The 17,533-nt window shown below is 38.8% G+C and overlaps 2 protein-coding genes across 2 annotated transcripts in view; both read right to left on the bottom strand.

Moving 5' to 3' along the window:
- The window catches only part of LOC139134750 (uncharacterized), a 50,206-nt gene extending 45,095 nt beyond the window's left edge, over positions 1-5,111 (bottom strand). The window contains exon 1 of the transcript XR_011552864.1: positions 4,331-5,111. The gene's annotated coding sequence lies outside the window, so the exon portion shown is untranslated. The remainder of the gene's footprint in view (positions 1-4,330) is intronic.
- The window catches only part of LOC139134749 (calcium-activated chloride channel regulator 1-like), a 75,106-nt gene extending 58,106 nt beyond the window's left edge, over positions 1-17,000 (bottom strand). The window contains exon 1 of the mRNA XM_070701771.1: positions 16,753-17,000. Coding sequence (XP_070557872.1) covers positions 16,753-16,938 — 186 coding nt within the window. The 5' untranslated portion in view covers positions 16,939-17,000. The remainder of the gene's footprint in view (positions 1-16,752) is intronic.
- Positions 17,001-17,533: the final 533 nt, after the last annotated feature.

The following is a 17,533-nucleotide window of genomic DNA, read 5'->3' as shown; positions in this document are numbered from 1 at the left end:
AGCTATGAGAATCTTTGTGAAGCAAGGCAATCTCTGGGTATAGTATTATTGATAAGGGACTTTTAAAGGCGGACAATCCATGTAGCTATGTTTTTACTGCCCACTTGTGTACCATCTTAACCAATGAGTCAGGGAATGTTTGAATGGCTTTCATTGGCTGACACTGTACACTACTTCATTTAAATTTATCCAAATATTCAATTTAAGGCAAATTAATTTATGTTTACTTTTTAATTTGGCCTTTTAAAATGAGTAAATTATTAAAAGAATCCATTCCTCGGCACCAAAAGATACATTCAGCACTAAAAGGACAAATACAACAAAAAAATGTACACAAAGATTGAAAAAATGAAAATTCCTCAAAACAGCATAACAGAGTTTGACTTTTACAAAGGAGCCACTATTGTCATATGATGATGGTCATGTTACATATGCCCTGACTAAAGAATTCAAATCGATTACTGACAATTGTACCAATTAGCTTTCAACAAATGAATGAATTAGAATTGGACCAATGCCATAGATTAGTGTGTCAACCAGTGAAGGACATATGAAATATGCCCTGACTTCTGAATTAGAATTGGGCCAATGTCAAAGCCAGCCAAAGAAAGGTCATTTTAAATTGACCCTGACTTCAGATACAGATGTCTGACCAATGTCCTAGTTTAGATTGTCTTCCAGTGATGGTCATTTTAAATATGCCCTGACTTTAGAATTGCAATTTTACTTGTGTCAAAGTTTATTGTTTCAACCAGTTAAGGTCATTTTAAATTGACCCTGACTTCAGATACAGATATCTGACCAATGTCGTAGTTTAGATTGTCTTCCAGTGATGGTCATTTTAAATATGCCCTGACTTTAGAATTGCAATTTTACTTGTGTCAAAGTTTATTGTTTCAACCAGTGAAGGTCATTTTAAATTGACCCTGACTTCAGATACAGATGTCTGACCAATGTCATAGTTTAGATTGTCTTCCAGTGATGGTCATTTGAAATATGCCCTGACTTTAGAATTGCAATTGGACCAATGTCAAAGTTTATTGTTTCAACCAGTGAAGGTCATTTTAAATTGACCCTGACTTCAGATACAGATGTCTGACCAATGTCCTAGTTTAGATTGTCTTCCAGTGATGGTCATTTGAAATATGCCCTGACTTTAGAATTGCAATTTGACCAATGTCAAAGTTTATTGTGTCAACCAGTGAAGGTCATTTTAAATTGACCCTGACTTCAGATACAGATGTCTGACCAATGTCCTAGTTTAGATTGTCTTCCAGTGATGGTCATTTTAAATATGCCCTGACTTTAGAATTGCACTTTTACTTGTGTCCAAGTTTATTGTGTCAACCAGTGAAGGTCATTTTAAATTGACCCTGACTTCAGATACAGATATCTGACCAATGTCATAGTTTAGATTGTCTTCCAGTGACGGTCATTTTAAATATGCCCTGACTTTAGAATTGCAATTGGACCAATGTCAAAGTTTATTGTTTCAACCAGTGAAGGTCATTTTAAATTGACCCTGACTTCAGATAGATGTCTGACCAATGTCCTAGTTTAGATTGTCTTCAGTGACGGTCATTTTAAATATGCCCTGACTTTAAAATTGCAATTGGACCAATGTCAAAGTTTATTGTTTCAACCAGTGAAGGTCATTTTAAATTGACCCTGACTTCAGATACAGATGTCTGACCAATGTCATAGTTTAGATTGTCTTCCAGTGACGGTCATTTTAAATATGCCTGACTTTAGAATTGCAATTGGACCAATGTCAAAGTTTATTGTTTCAACCAGTGAAGGTCATTTTAAATTGACCCTGACTTCAGATACAGATGTCTGACCAATGTCATAGTTTAGATTGTCTTCCAGTGACGGTCATTTTAAATATGCCCTGACTTTAGAATTGCAATTGGACCAATGTCAAAGTTTATTGTTTCAACCAGTGAAGGTCATTTTAAATTGACCCTGACTTCAGATACAGATGTCTGACCAATGTCATAGTTTAGATTGTCTTCCAGTGACGGTCATTTTAAATATGCCCTGACTTCAGAATTGCAATTGGACCAATGTCAAAGTTTATGTTTCAACCAGTGAAGGTCATTTTAAATTGACCCTGACTTCAGATACAGATGTCTGACCAATGTCATAGTTTAGATTGTCTTCCAGTGACGGTCATTTTAAATATGCCTGACTTTAAAATTGCAATTGGACCAATGTCAAAGTTTATTGTTTCAACCAGTGAAGGTCATTTTAAATTGACCCTGACTTCAGATACAGATGTCTGACCAATGTCCTAGTTTAGATTGTCTTCCAGTGACGGTCATTTTAAATATGCCCTGACTTTAGAATTGCAATTGGACCAATGTCAAAGTTTATTGTTTCAACCAGTGAAGGTCATTTTAAATTGACCCTGACTTCAGATACAGATGTCTGACCAATGTCATAGTTTAGATTGTCTTCCAGTGACGGTCATTTTAAATATGCCCTGACTTTAGAATTGCAATTGGACCAATGTCAAAGTTTATTGTTTCAACCAGTGAAGGTCATTTTAAATTGACCCTGACTTCAGATACAGATGTCTGACCAATGTCATAGTTTAGATTTTCTTCCAGTGACGGTCATTTTAAATATGCCCTGACTTTAGAATTGCAATTGGACCAATGTCAAAGTTTATTGTTTCAACCAGTGAAGGTCATTTTAAATTGACCCTGACTTCAGATACAGATGTCTGACCAATGTCATAGTTTAGATTGTCTTCCAGTGACGGTCATTTTAAATATGCCCTGACTTTAGAATTGCAATTGGACCAATGTCAAAGTTTATTGTTTCAACCAGTGAAGGTCATTTTAAATTGACCCTGACTTCAGATACAGATGTCTGACCAATGTCATAGTTTAGATTGTCTTCCAGTGATGGTCATTTTAAATATGCCCTGACTTCAGAATTGCAATTGTACCAATGTCAAAGTTTAGTGTTTCACCAGTGAAGGTCATGTTTGATATGCCCTGACTGCAGATACAGATGTCTGACCAATGTCCTAGTTAAAAGTTTCTACCAGTGAGGATCATTTGAAATATGCCCTGACTTTAGAATTGTACTTAGATTGTTTCAGTTAGCAAAAATTACTGATTGTTTACTTGATTGTGTGAAATAACTTTGAAGAATTGAGTTTTCACAGTAATTAATAGAGTTTGACTATTTTGATGTACTTCTGTGAAAAATATGCTGTTGTAAGTCCTTTTCCTGACAGAATTTAGTCATTCATGGTTATGCATGGATATTCTTCTATTTTTACACCTGGTCAATATTCAGTTTTAATTTACACTGTAAAATTTACATTTTTTACTGTCAGTAATGTGATGTGTTGTACCATATTGGAAAAATGTCATGTGTGATGAAATTTTATGTGTAGGAAAAATAAAGATTGTTAGCAATTCTGCAAGAATTACCTTGTCAATTATTCTTCAGTGACAGTGTGAATGTGAATAGTGGAATTTTAAGATTTTGCGGGGAGCGAAATTACAAACTGACATTATAACAGCATTTTGACGCATGAAAGAAAGTCAAACAATTCAGCATATTTTGATGAAAAATATCAGGTTATCTGTTGTCTACTGACAAAAACTAAAAATATGCTGTCATTTTAAATCTTCACTAGTAATGATTATGACAATTTGCGTTTTTTTAAGGAAAATTCAAAATTTTTCCACATTTAGCATGTCATTTTGAACTGATTAAAGCATTTTTTGTATTTTGTTGCAAATCCAATTATCCCAAAATAGTTCCAATCGTGTTAATTATATACTAAATGTTTCAGAAATATGGTGCTTCCTGAAATATATCAATAGCCATGGAAATATGAATTGTATGAATTTTAATTGCACTATTAAGAAATACAATTCATATTTTCATGGCTATTCATGCATTTCATAAAGCACCATATTTCTAAAACCTGTACAAAAATTTTGAGGGTTGCATAACAAAATTAAATATACTGTGACACTGGTATAACATCTGAGTAGGTTTAGTGTTTTTCAGCACATTTTGAAAATTAGTAGGGTACATGTACAATGTATATCCCATGGTAAATACATGTAGAATACATGCATTTTCCCTTACCAATGAGCAAGTAAAATTTTTAACAAGAGCAAGTATCTAAAACCATGAAGTAGAAGCTAATTTAAACTTTCATGAAACCTTTTGTGTTGTTTACTTTTACAGGCAATTACAAATTTCAGTAGCGTGGGAAATCAAGCACACAAATGAACAATCATTCAAATCTGAAATGTAAAACTACACTACGCCATACAACTGAAAAAGTACAACTTACCTTCTGCCTGCTGTTTTAGGTGCTTGATATGATTGGTCACTTCAAAAAATGTCATGTAGTGACCACTATGGACGGCACTGAGAGTTGGGGTTGGTAGCTTGTTCCCCATACTCTTAAGGTAACTCATTAGAGTTGTAGCCTTGATAGGGTTTACTGAACAGTGAGTGCACATTGGAGAAGTACATTTGGTGAATTCCAACATATATGTTCTCCTCACACAATGTCTTTGGAGAAATATATACTCTTTTCGAAGCCTTTCCAGGGCTGGTGTTGCTCTGATTTCACGGATTCCCTTTTTAAATACCTTTTCCACATTTTCATGATCATTGTATGGTGTGTTTGTTTTCCTGCAAGGCACAGGAACTGGTATTATAGGAAAACCATCGTGATCTTTTCTCCAAAACTTATTCAACATTGAAATGGCATTATCAAACACATCTGCATTTTTTTCAGTTTTTTCTGCCTCAGATAAATAACTCTGCTGACATGGAGGTTTACTTTCTCCAGGTAAAGTATTAGGGAGAGTTACAGACACCAACATTTTAGAAAGAGGGGACCATTTGTGCTCAATTGGGTTCTCAGCACTGTGTCCAGGAGCATGATTTATTACAGCCAAGTAATCTAATCCAAGATCACGCCACAGTCGGCCTTGGTACATGAGAGTATATTGTGACTTTGCAGACCAGTCAGGTCCACCATCTGTTATTTCAACAACAGCATTTTTGTTTTCACGTACAGATGGGTCTTGCAAAATAAAATACAGATCATTTGCGTGTGTCATCGCAGTAGAAGAGTGAAAACATGCAGCTCTATTGAATACATACAAAGGACCACTTCTGTTCCTCCGAACATGCAAACGCCCCAATTTGTCAACATTGTAATCACAGTCTTCCGCAGAACTTTCCCTGAAACATGCAGGTACAGACTGTGACCTATGTGCAGTTATATCACTTTCAACACGCTTACGCTCTAAACTCCGAGATCTGCTATGTTTAGACCCATTTGTTTTGTTTTTGCTTGATGTGAAGATACCCTGAAGGTATTATTTTGCTGTTTGAGAATGGAAAATCATGATCATAGTAGTTTGGGGAGTCATTTGTGGGAAATAATTTGTTTATTTGATGGTACCTACTAACAGCCAATGTCCCCACATTAACTTTATTTTTATCATCACATGAAAACTGTAAGCATTCACTGCTAAACAATCCTGCCATTTCACTAGCCATTGCAATTTGCGCTCTCTGAAAATGTAAATCTTGGTGTTCACCACATGTTGCACTGTTGGATTTGCCAGGAACACGTGCATCAACTAAACCCTTGTAGTATTTAGCACTATTGAGTGATTTGTTTGGTGGTACCATGAGACGTTTGACAGTTGATAAACTAATATTGGCATCTTTCAAACCTGGAATTGTTTTTATCAAATGCTTTCTGAGATCTGGAACAGAAACACCCAAACTTGTAGCAGTATCATTTCGACGCCTACTGTGGGCAGCAAATCCATGGAGTTTAAGAAATTGGACACTCTCTGAAACAAGAGTTGGAAACTGAACATGCTTTGGTGGTCTACCACCAGTACCTGGTTTTGGTCCTGGCTTATTTGTGATTGTTGATGATGACACAGAATTTTCTGGACAAAATGTACTGGGTTTAATATCAAGATCTAAATTGACCAATTCCTCAAAAAAATTATCTGTAATGTACAGCTCATGAATGTTAACAACAACAATGCGAAAACCCTTCTGAACAATTATTACTGGGAACCATTCCATTAAGTTTTGGCTTAAACAACGCTTCAACAAATATGTGCATCCAGATTTCCCAAGTTCACTCTGAAAAAGGTGATCTATGGAGAGCGCATTTGTTTCCATGAGAGCTTTTCCACATGTAATTATGTCACCAAAGGAAAAGGGCCCAGGGAATTTCCCTGTCTGTTCTTGAATTAGATTACTGAAAGCCTGTTCCCATGAAAGACTTCCATCATTTCTACAGTGGAGGTGAAACTGGCTGTAATTTGGGAGGCAGTCAAGTGCTGCCTTCTTTTGACTGATTTGTACTCGTATTCTGCATAACTGGTCGTCTATGACAGTTCTCAACTGTTGGAAACACAAAACCATCTGTTTCAAAAGTGCAGCCTTTTCTACAGCTGTCTGAAGCATACCTTTAGAAAAAGTATTTAATCTAAGCTTAGAAACGTTTGCAAATTGTTTTTTCAGATCAGATACTGCTGTGTCGATGGCAGTTTCATTTGTTGATACTTTTGTTGAACCCTTTCTTTTAGGGTAAAGTTGCATGTAGTCCGCCATGGTCTCCACGTATAGAAAATACGTCGCTGCTATGTCCCACAGCGGGGACATGAACGATTGGGCATCAACAACATCGGGGGTTAAAATTTCGGATGGATCGAGTTCTAAATCTGATAGGAAACTTTGAATCAATCGCAGTCGGCTCTCACTAGTAAATGCATCCTGTCGTGATTGATCAAAACGAACGCCACTGGTATTCGGGGCTTTTATGGATGTACCTTCCGCATTTGAAATGGGCGACCTTTCCTGACTACGCTCATCTGACTCACGATTACCAGCAACACTTTCATCGGGTGAGTTCTGCTTAACCGAAAAATATTTCAAAATACCTGTAGACTGTTTCGGCTTGACCTCCTGGGACAAAAACTCAACCAAAGATCGTCGGTCATTTTTGAATTTGGCATGCCACAATTTCGTTGCGCTCTGCTGTACATCAACACGGGATTTTCCCTGTTGTTTTTTGATATTTAACTCCCAAATCTTGTTCGTTAGTTTCTGAAAGTCGTTCGTAGGGCATTTATACATTGTGTGAGGAGAACATATACGAGAAAATTCGAACTCACCAAATGTGCCTCACTGTCCAAACCCGCAGCCGCTCAGCGTTTCTCAAGGCTAAATAATCATGTGTGCGCACGTGCGCGTACACACCGGAAACCACCTCGTCCAAGACCCCCATTTTGTAGCGCACATCTCAAATCTCGTATGCTGAACTTCGACCGGGTGGCTGGATCGATTTTAGTGTACAAAAAGCAGCCTTGAAATCGTGAAATTTGCCAAAAAAAACGTTAAATCGTTTTTGACGGCACAGAAATTAATTTGGTCAAAAACCCCCCACCCCCAAACTTAAGCAATTAAGTTTTTTTTCAAACATCGATCTTTTGACGGCGTCCCTAAATAAAAACGCGTTCGATCGCTACGAAAATCTGACCTGGGCTGCCAAATTTTACACGAGGAACTTTTGCAAATCATTTTATTTTTTGAAAATACACCAACTTGAACAAGTCTCTGGTTTACCTTCGTCCTGTGACACCCTAATGGCTGAAACGGAGATTTAGGAGTGGGAAGGCAATCTTCCCGAGCAGGATTTGATTGTCGTGCATGGACATCTTACTGCGTGGTGGGGATAAAGTTACTGGCGATTTTCTCGTCACTCAAAGAGGTGGTGAAAAGTTCCGTTTAAGCTAGCCCTGCGTACAGGTCTGTGTGTTCCCGGCGTTATACGGCCTCCACCACAGCCCTGCAACGGTCCATAGAGATAGCTGGCGAGATTCAAGATGGCGATCTCCATGGGTAAACAACTTGTCGAGTACGTTATGTTTCAGAAAACGAGCGGTTTTGGACGTTAAGAAAAGTTAATCGCATCTTTTCTTTGGTCGGTTAGGAGGTAAAGGTAGGCAGGGAAAGGATTTTGCCCCGATAGAGCAGAATTTCGGCCAAAAAGACAGTCTTTTCGTTGCGGTCCGGATCTGGACCGCATTGTCGCCAGTCATCTCCATAGACCGTTGCAGGGCTGTGGTGGAGGCCGTATCACGCCGGGAACATACAGACCTGTACGCAGGGCTACGTTTCAGCTTGCTGTGGGTCCATAGCCACATGTGGTGTTTCAGACGGGCTTTCTGACTTTTACGTGCTGGTTTAGACTTTTACGTTTTTAACCCGCCACCACAGCGGGGTTCATAACATAAAAGTCAAAACGTTAACCCGCGTGTAAAAGTCAGAAATCCCGTCCGAAAACACCACAGCTATGGACACACAGCTACGTTTCAGCGATCACGGGTTACGAAATGTATGGCAACGGTTTGTATCGTGTGAAGCATTGGATATCTCTGCAAGAAAAAGACGAATTGTATGGCGATGACGAATATGGCGATAGTGCACAAGATGTCCAACCAGTGCCGTCGCACGAGGTGTGAGCAGCCGATGGTCATGTGAGTAGGATAACGCGTTCAGTGGGGTGACACGATGTGTGAGGTCAGTTGGGGAATGGACTTTAAAAAAACTAACGCCAGTAGCCTACGAAAAATTCAACGATGAGAATATTGCTTATTGTGATGAATATGTGATTTTTTCTGAACAACACCCAAACAAAATCCGGTTCTTTGACTTCCAGTTCTTGCATATTTCACAAAGTCCTAGTCAATGTTTTCGAGCCATGCTTCTAGTTATTTCTCCCGCGGCGTGTCGATATTCTGTTCGGGTAAATCCTAGCTGTTCATCGTCTCACAATTTTACAATTTTCCAAAGATGAACGACAGAATGGCCGCCGGCCGCGCCAGTCGACAGGACCACAATGTCTGAACAACGTCTGAGAAATGGGTTGATCTTGAAATTTTGAGGTCAAAATTGGAGGCGTGATTTAACAGAATTGCTTTGGCGGTGAACTTCGCTATTTCGCGCGACGATCTTTTGAGTTTGGCGGGTTGATGTTTTCACTTGACAAGTTGAGCGACAGCTGGGAATATCTTGCGGTAAGACGCGCTCGCGGCTGGGCCTTTGTTTTGACGTGACGTTTTGAACACAGTGATTTCAGCAGTATTTTTGAGCAAAATTTTGGTGGTACTTGTAGTTGAGTCATTACATTTGCTAACTCTAGTTACGTTCCTAAATATCAAACCAATAAATTTAAACGTGCCATGTTGTTTTTCTACACCGACCACAACAAGTACAGTGAGCAGTGACAGTTCGCGAGCTCGGACGCGAGGCCCGGGTCACACCATCAATGATCGTTCAGTGTAAAGCCGTCTGCGATGTGTACGGGCTGTTTCATCTGCTTATTTTCCTGAAAGAGTGTTTGGATTTGCCAGTGGCTAATCACTCTGAAAGGCGCTTTCGTACTCTAGACATTTCCATCGTCAGTATTGACTATTTCAGTCTATTTTTAAATGCATGTTTATTGTTTGTTTTTTTGGTTTTTTTTTTTTTTGGGGGGGGGGCATTCTTATAAAAATTTCTTCCGTCGCGAGCATCACCACTGAATATGACAACATGCAACACAAGTGTACATGTACGGCGCGCCAAATGTTTCAAAAATATTTATCGTCATAGAGTAAAAATAAACTGTCAAATTTTCTTTCTAAAAATTTAAGTCTTAAACGTGTATGAATAATAAAGAAAAAAGTTCTTTCGTCCATATCATTGCATTTTATTAATGTACCTTTTATAAAAATAGCATTCATTTGAAAATACGTGTCATTAAATATTTGAATGTGCCTGTACAGATAAGATGACGTGCAACCGTCTTTCTTGATTGAAATAAAAATCGATGGAATTACGGAAGAAAATAAACGAGAAAAGTATTATTGCAAAAAAGGGCAGAATGTTATGTAATGCTTAATTGTAAAATATTCTTTAAACCGTAATGAGAAGATAAACTTTTCAAAAATTTGGAAATACCACACTCCCATACTTATTGACGTACACGTACACGTGTATTTGATATAAAGGTGCAATGAATGCTGATTATAAGGGAAAAAAGAAAAAAAATCAAGCACACACACACAAAAAAAATATTGAAATGATTAAAAACAAAACCACAAATAGTACTTGCACTACTACCAAAAAACAAAACGAACCACCATCAGGTCTGACTAAAAAAAGAAAGAGAATCACAATTGAAAAGTCGACCGAGATCGCGCCGGCGTTGAGGCTGTAAAGAAACCAAAACGAGGTCAGCTTGGGAAAAAAACCAAAGCGAGGTTACCAAAAAAAAAAAAAGAGGTTACCAAAAAAAAAAAAAAAAAAAAAACCTCAGTAGAAAAAAAGAGGCCCGTTCGAGAAAAGAAAACAGAGTGGGACACCCCGCAGAAAAAGCCCAGCATGAAAATTGAATAATTGTCAACGTCATGATTGTTACAGTTTAATGCCAGAGGGTTTTTGATCATCACACTCGGATGTTGGACATGATATTTGGGGTATTTCAGCGATAACTCTCAGCTTCTAGTCTTCAATATCATCTCATGGACGTCCAAGCTATCGACTCGTCCCATTCTATATTAAACAGTTACCAGTTTGGTTAAAAATGGACAAAACACTCTTGGTTGATTCGTCGGCTGCCAGCGGTCCCCTGGCTCCAATGTACACTCGAGGTGGTAAGCCAGCGGCCGGCGGTCCCGTCGCTAGTACAGTAGGCCTACACGCCGGCAACCAGCGATCCCCTCGCTGTAAAGTGTAGGGCCGCTGTTCTGCCATGTATACTCGTTGCCATCTTCACTCCGTTTGACCTTTGATACATACACTGGCATGTCACTCCATTGTTATGCAAATACTGCCAGTGTGAGTGTTGATGGCAGTGTAAGGTGCCATCTATGCTCTCTTGCCATCTATACTCCACTTTTATTAACAGAAAAAATATCATTTTCCAATGTTAAAGAAATTGCAAAGGGATATAAAATGTTTGATTTCATTGCAGAATCCACTGCACTGTGCACACCTAAGCTCACCAGTTTCCAGATCGGATCTGTATGAACTTCATAGGGTGTACAGTGCATGGCTAGTGGCCCGGGTCTCGTAGCTATACTGGCGATTGGTAATCGTGATATTTTTGTGTGAACTCACATTCTGAAGTTTGGTAGTTTTTGTGTTGTCAGTCATGTTTTCATTGTTTTTTTTTTGTTTTTTGTTTTGTCTCCGTAATGTACTAATGCTTTAATATATTTCAGATCCATTTCTAACATTTTTTCCTTGCAAAACGCCCGTAGTTTGTAGTCTTGATTATTGAAAGCAATTGCCAACTGTACTCCAAGCATCCATTTACCAAAGTCGCTGACTGGCAGAATTTGTCAATGATTCCGTTAACTTTAACAGCAGTAATCGTCTTTATTCACTGTCCCTCTGGTGTATAAAAATATGTCAGTGCAGCTTTTACAATGAAGCTCCGTATCAGAAATTTAGTTCAGAACCTATCATATATAGGTAGTAATTGATTATAGATGACAACAAAGTATAGACAGCAAAAGAGTGTAGATAGCAGTGGAGTATAAATGGCTTGTACACATGCCATCTATACTCCTGCCATCTATTCTCTGTACAACCATTTCTACCGGCCATACACTATACTTGCCCTCGATTTGTCGAGTTATTGTCAAACTTATTTCCAAAATTCATTAAATCCTAGTGAAATATAATGAACAAAGAAATAATGTACCGGCCCCAAGAAGTCTCTTCTCAGTTTTTTGTATTTATCATAAAAAACACCCTTATTGAAGTTTTCATTGTTCTGAATAAAAACAGTATATGATTTAAATGAATTGGCCTTAGATCAAATGAATTAAGTTTAGAATCCATTGTGTACCTTTCAAAAACCTCTCTTTTGTCATAGTAATGAATAGAAATAGCAATGGAGTATAGATAGCAATTACGTAAATTCAACTTGTAAAAGATGTTTCCTCCCGATTTCCCTGAGCCATGTCAAGGGCAGAGTATAGTTTGAATGCGATATTTTATTTGCATAACAATCGCGTGATATGCCAGTGTATGTGTCAAAGGTCAAATGGAGTGTAGATGGCAATGAGTATAGATGGCAGAACACCGCCTCTCCCAAATCATGGACAGTCTGTGCCCAAACCCCAACAAAACGATGGCTTGCCGCTAGCCCACGGTTACGTGTGGTTCTATACACAGCGGCCGCCGTGTGGGTATGCATAGTAAAATTGCATTCTACGCAGCACTCTGCGGCCTAGTTCTGCATGCAGGGCTGTGTGTTACCGGCGTGACACGGCCTCCGTATACGCCGGTAACACGTACACAGCCCTGCCGTGCAAAGCTAGCAGCGGCCGCTATGTATTGAGCCACACACGTATCCCGTGGGTTTAGCCTCTAAACGGAGTGTGGCAAAGGCAAAAATAATCGGGCTGAAACACTCCGTCTAAATTCGAGGCAACGTTTTCACTATATATAGTAGTAGTAGTACCTGTAGAACGCGAACGCGCCCGACTTGACAAACACTGATCAAGCAGCCGCTATTTCTCTATACACTGTAGCTCAACACAACCAGCAAAGGGAGTGGTAGGGCTACGGATCCGCAGCAAGGCCGGGCTGTGAGTTACCGGATACGGCCAGGCCGTATAACGCCGGTAACTCACAGCCCTGCCCTGCCACCCAGAGCTATGTATAGGCTACTGCACAAATATCGTAGCTCCATATATTGGACTGTGTGGATATAAAGATTTCTGCAATGGGGATCGACATGTCGTGTATAGCCCTGCGAGTATAGTGAGAGTGTCTGGCGTGCGTTGCGAAGGCCGGACACTCTCGCCATACTCGTAGTCGTAAGGCTTGTACAGTTGCGTCGCTCGTCTTGTCGAACACGGAAAACGATGGACGTTCTCTCAACATGCGGCAGATTCTTCAAAACTATTCATTTTATCATGATTTGGGTGATCTTTGAGGATAGACGAGGAATTACCAAACAACGAGGTGGTTTATTATCATGGTATTTGAACCCGATGTATCGAACCATACGTATAAAACTGTGTAGAAATCATGTAGGCCAAACGGCGATGACAGTGCGGTCGGTGGAAGGCCTGCAGTGGGCTACCTGCCATACCGCGCCTAAGGCATCGATTTGTTCGCAGTGTTGCTATGAAGGGTCATGGGTTGTACGTCTCGCTCGTGATCTGACCTGTGGACTGCCTGAAATTAACTTGACTCGCTGGAACTATTCACTGTTAACTTGGACGTTCTTTAGAAAATATTGCCCACTTCATTTCATCAAGTATGGTTTCAAGTAGAGCAGGGCCAGCCAAACAGAGCTAGGTTTCAAGATGTCACGTTATCACTGAAATGCTCAATTAATATTTCGTCAAACATTGGAGTATGTGGTGATCGGATTCCCTGCTGTTGGGGATTCATCGATCGAAGGAAACTGAACGTGAACCATGAGTTTTTTGAATAAAATAATTGTAATTTCGGGCTTGTTGTTTTTTTTTCTGTGGCGAGTGCTCGTTTTTTTTTTTTTTTTTTTTTTTTTTTTTTTTTTTTTGCTGTGGCGAGTCCTCATTTATTTTTTCTTTCCACAGGCCCACGCGTTTTTTTGTATCTCTGTTCATGGCATTTTTTATTTTTTTCGTTTTTATTTATTTAATTTATTTTTTGTAGATGAGATCCACTTTTGTCTAGAGCCATCACTGCCGAATTTTTTCACCGATTTTCTCTCTTTTCTGTCAAAGCGGCTGGTGATTCATATTATATTTTGATTATCTATAATACGTTTATTATGAGACGTAGTGCTTTTTAATTTTCTTAAGTACATAAATAATTTTATGTATGCATGGCTTTTTTTGTCTGATTCTTTTACAATTATTTTCTGTATGTGGTTCACGTTTTTATTTTTTGTACTATATTTTTTGTCCGGGTGGTAGTAGTGATTTTTAGTGATTTTCTTGTGAATTTTGTGGACGTATCACTGTATAACATATTTTTCTTTTTCTTTTTGTAAAATCAGCACTCATTGCACCTTTTTCGCGAACTATTATACGTGTATGCATGTCGATAAGTATGGATGTATGACTTTTTCAAATCGTTGAAAATTGTTTATTTCCTAATTACGCTTAAAGATTTTTTCTCAAGTTAAAATGAAGTATTAAATGACATTTCTGTCTTTTGTTTTTTAATTATACTTTTCTTACTTTTTCCTTCCTAATGAGACCGAATTTTTATTTCTATTGAGAAAGACAGTTTATTTTTGCACTGAATCGATAAATATTTTGTAACATTTGGCGCGCCGTAGTACATGCATGGTTACAGAAATAAGATTTTTCGCAAATGAAAAAAAGACAATATAACTGCAAACTATAAGTCATGCGAAGAATTTATCCACATAAGTGACCAAATTTTACCCAGTTACCCGCAACTCAGTTTGGTCTCTCACGTTTGTAAATTTTCAGTGATTTTCGTAACTGCGTAGCCTAATGTTCAATGGTCATGGCAGTGAAGGCTACTGTAAACATTTTACATCGCATAGCCACACAGTGGTGGACATGTGAATATGCTTCCTTGTTTAGACATGATAAGTATCGGATATTGCCAAACTGTCAGTTATATTCCCAGCTGTACATTGTTCGGTCGACCCACTGTACTAGTCGCTTGCGCTGCGCGCTGTAGTGTGGACGCCATGTTGAACAAGAGTTGAACTGTGCGGTACTTCTCTTGCACATGCGTACAAAGTCGATTACGTTGCATTCCCTGTGTCAACATCGTTGATTTTCTCTCCGTCAAGAAATTCATTTCGTCAACATTCTTTATCACGAGGAATTGATACACGTGACGTACTGGGGTCAATTAGTAGGTGATTCTTCATGATTCACTATGCTTATTCATGTGAATAGTTCGCGACGTGCAACAAAAATAGTGAAAATATTCTCAAAAGTTGCAGCTACTATCCCTTTAATCAATTTTCTTCTGACCTACCACTTGTGGGGGCTCATTTTGAAGCTCTTGGCGAAAGAAAAGTTTTCACCGTCTTAGTTTTTTGAAAATTGAAAATTTTATTTTTTCCCATAGAGTTAACACAGGTATGGCGGCCATTTTGAATTTCAAATATCGAGAAATCGCAAGTTATTTGTCTCTCTAGTATCAAGTTTGCACGGTGACCCCTGATTTTTAGTCTTGCTTTGTTAAGAGAATGGTTGAAATTTTCACTGAGGAAAGTTTGAGCAAAAGTTTAAGTCTTTCACTTTCGAATAGAGAAGTCATCTTCGCATGCATTCGTTTGGGTTGACAATGATATCATTGTCGTTCATCGATAATTTTGAACGGGAGCCTTGATGACGTGGAATGCTTCATATTCCAGTCGCTCATAATGTGCACAAGTTTTAAGTTGTTTACAAAACTCCACATTTCCCTATCCGACGTATTTATACGCCATTGTCTACGGCAAATTAGGCATTCTTCGCATGGACGCGGTTAAATGTTACTGCACTCTATTTTGTGACAGTTTGGCACCGTGCCGAAGAATTGTGTTGTGTTGCTGAATATCTCACGTCCCACTATATTGAGAACCGTTGACCCACGCTGCAAAGGTAGAGATTAATCATCGATTGGTATCTTTTACGATAACAGTCATTGGCTATTCACTGTAACTGTATATTTGTTATTTTCAATTGTGAATTGCCCATAAAGTTAGAGACACGACAACATTAAGCCACAGGCAAGGAGTGTCTGTGATCATTAAGCAAATTTGTTATGAACATCATGACCAAAATAGAGCTTTATTTAATCTTTTGCTCATGCTCCGCTTTAGGGATTTCTCGAATAATTATTTCGTGTACAATAGTGTTTTTCTGAATTTGTACAAGAAACGTCAGCTATTTGAAACAAAAATAGCAAAACTCAGGACAAACACGTAAGTTAGGCATAAATGAAAGTGAAACAACGTACATCTCTCTCTCTCTCTCTCTCTCTCTCTCTCACACACGTTCTACGTTAACAAGTCTCGTCAGTTCCAGCTTCTTTTCTATTGATACAACAATTCCAGCTTCTTTTTAAGTCATACTGTCACCATGTCGTATCCGTATCAATAGAAAAGAAGCTGGAACTGACGGCGAGTGCTGACGTCGAAATTGAACTTGTTTATTGAATACGGAGCCATGGCTAGGTCTCACGACCCAGCCACTGATACATCAGTCTGTGAGTCTCCCGTGCCTAAGTCGGTCCTAGTTATTTTGTCCTATATGAGTTAGTGTTATACAGTATCTTGGCTATGTCGGACACAGACGCCAAAAAGAGTACCATAAGACAATACTTTGATTTCTACCGACATTAGAAAATACACAAAAGTACAAATTATCACCTGACCGTGCTGCAATTGTTTTTCACACCCACGCCATGAATAAATTCAAACGGCAATAACAGCTCAATATTATGATTTGTTGAAATAAATACAATAGAACATGGCGGTATAGTACACAGAATACCTCTATGACAAAGATTAGTTGCTGGGTGAATTTTAAATGCGCTACGAGTAAAACCATGTAACACCATACCTTGCTGGTATCTCGTAGCGTCACTATTGTTAGAGTCGAAAATCGAGAGAAATTGCGCGTGATTTCTCGCGTCCAAGGACCCTTATATATCGTGAGCGTGAAATATTAATTTCTTTGCGCTGATTTGGAATCTTACCTGCAAGTTTTCTAGGAGAGTAGCATTCTCTTTCACATCGTCAGCTATCGCTATTAAAATCCCTTTGTATTCGTTGTTGTCCAGCGTGATTTTGGATCTTTGAAGCAGACCGTAGACAGAAAATAGAGGCAACGTTAACGCGAGCAGCAAACTCACGCTAACGACTAAACGAACCATTGCGGCCATAATGACAGCTCTTTGAAGTGTGTCGTAATACCTCAAAGGTAACTATGTCTGGGTCAAGAAATGAAGGTATTTTCTTCACGTAGGCAATTTGCATATAAATGTATACAGGGGTGCTCACCAATGAAATACTTTTTGATTTTCTTTTAAATGAACCATTCGAGTTCCAGACCTAAGTAATTTCAGTCGAAAATGTTTACATTTTACTTCGTACTATTTAATGCCAGAAAGACATGGACGGTCCAACTTGTAATGCTACATTGTCCCAATCCATCGCGATCAGCTAACCAAGTGTGAATACCGTATTTGTATATGCACGGGTTAAGATGATACACTTACTGTTTCCGGGTTGAACCGTTGGCCATTAAAGTTGTGAATTCCAATACACATGTTCAGCCTTTTCCGGGTTCAAGACACTTACACTTTCTAGCCTTTTGTTCGCACGTCAACCATGTTTACGAGTAGTGACGAGCTTTCTACAGTGGTAGTAGCAAACACCAGAAGCAGACGACAGTGAACTCTCTCGTTTTTCGCTGTTGAAAACACACAAACTGCCACATCATCGCTACTATCATATAGGGCTCATGGTGTTACGCCA

Source organism: Ptychodera flava, chromosome 6 (genome assembly GCF_041260155.1).
Source record: "Ptychodera flava strain L36383 chromosome 6, AS_Pfla_20210202, whole genome shotgun sequence".
Classification (NCBI taxonomy): Eukaryota; Metazoa; Hemichordata; class Enteropneusta; family Ptychoderidae; genus Ptychodera; species Ptychodera flava.
Note: the sequence above shows the minus strand (reverse complement) of the source record. Positions and strands in the feature narration are given on the sequence as shown.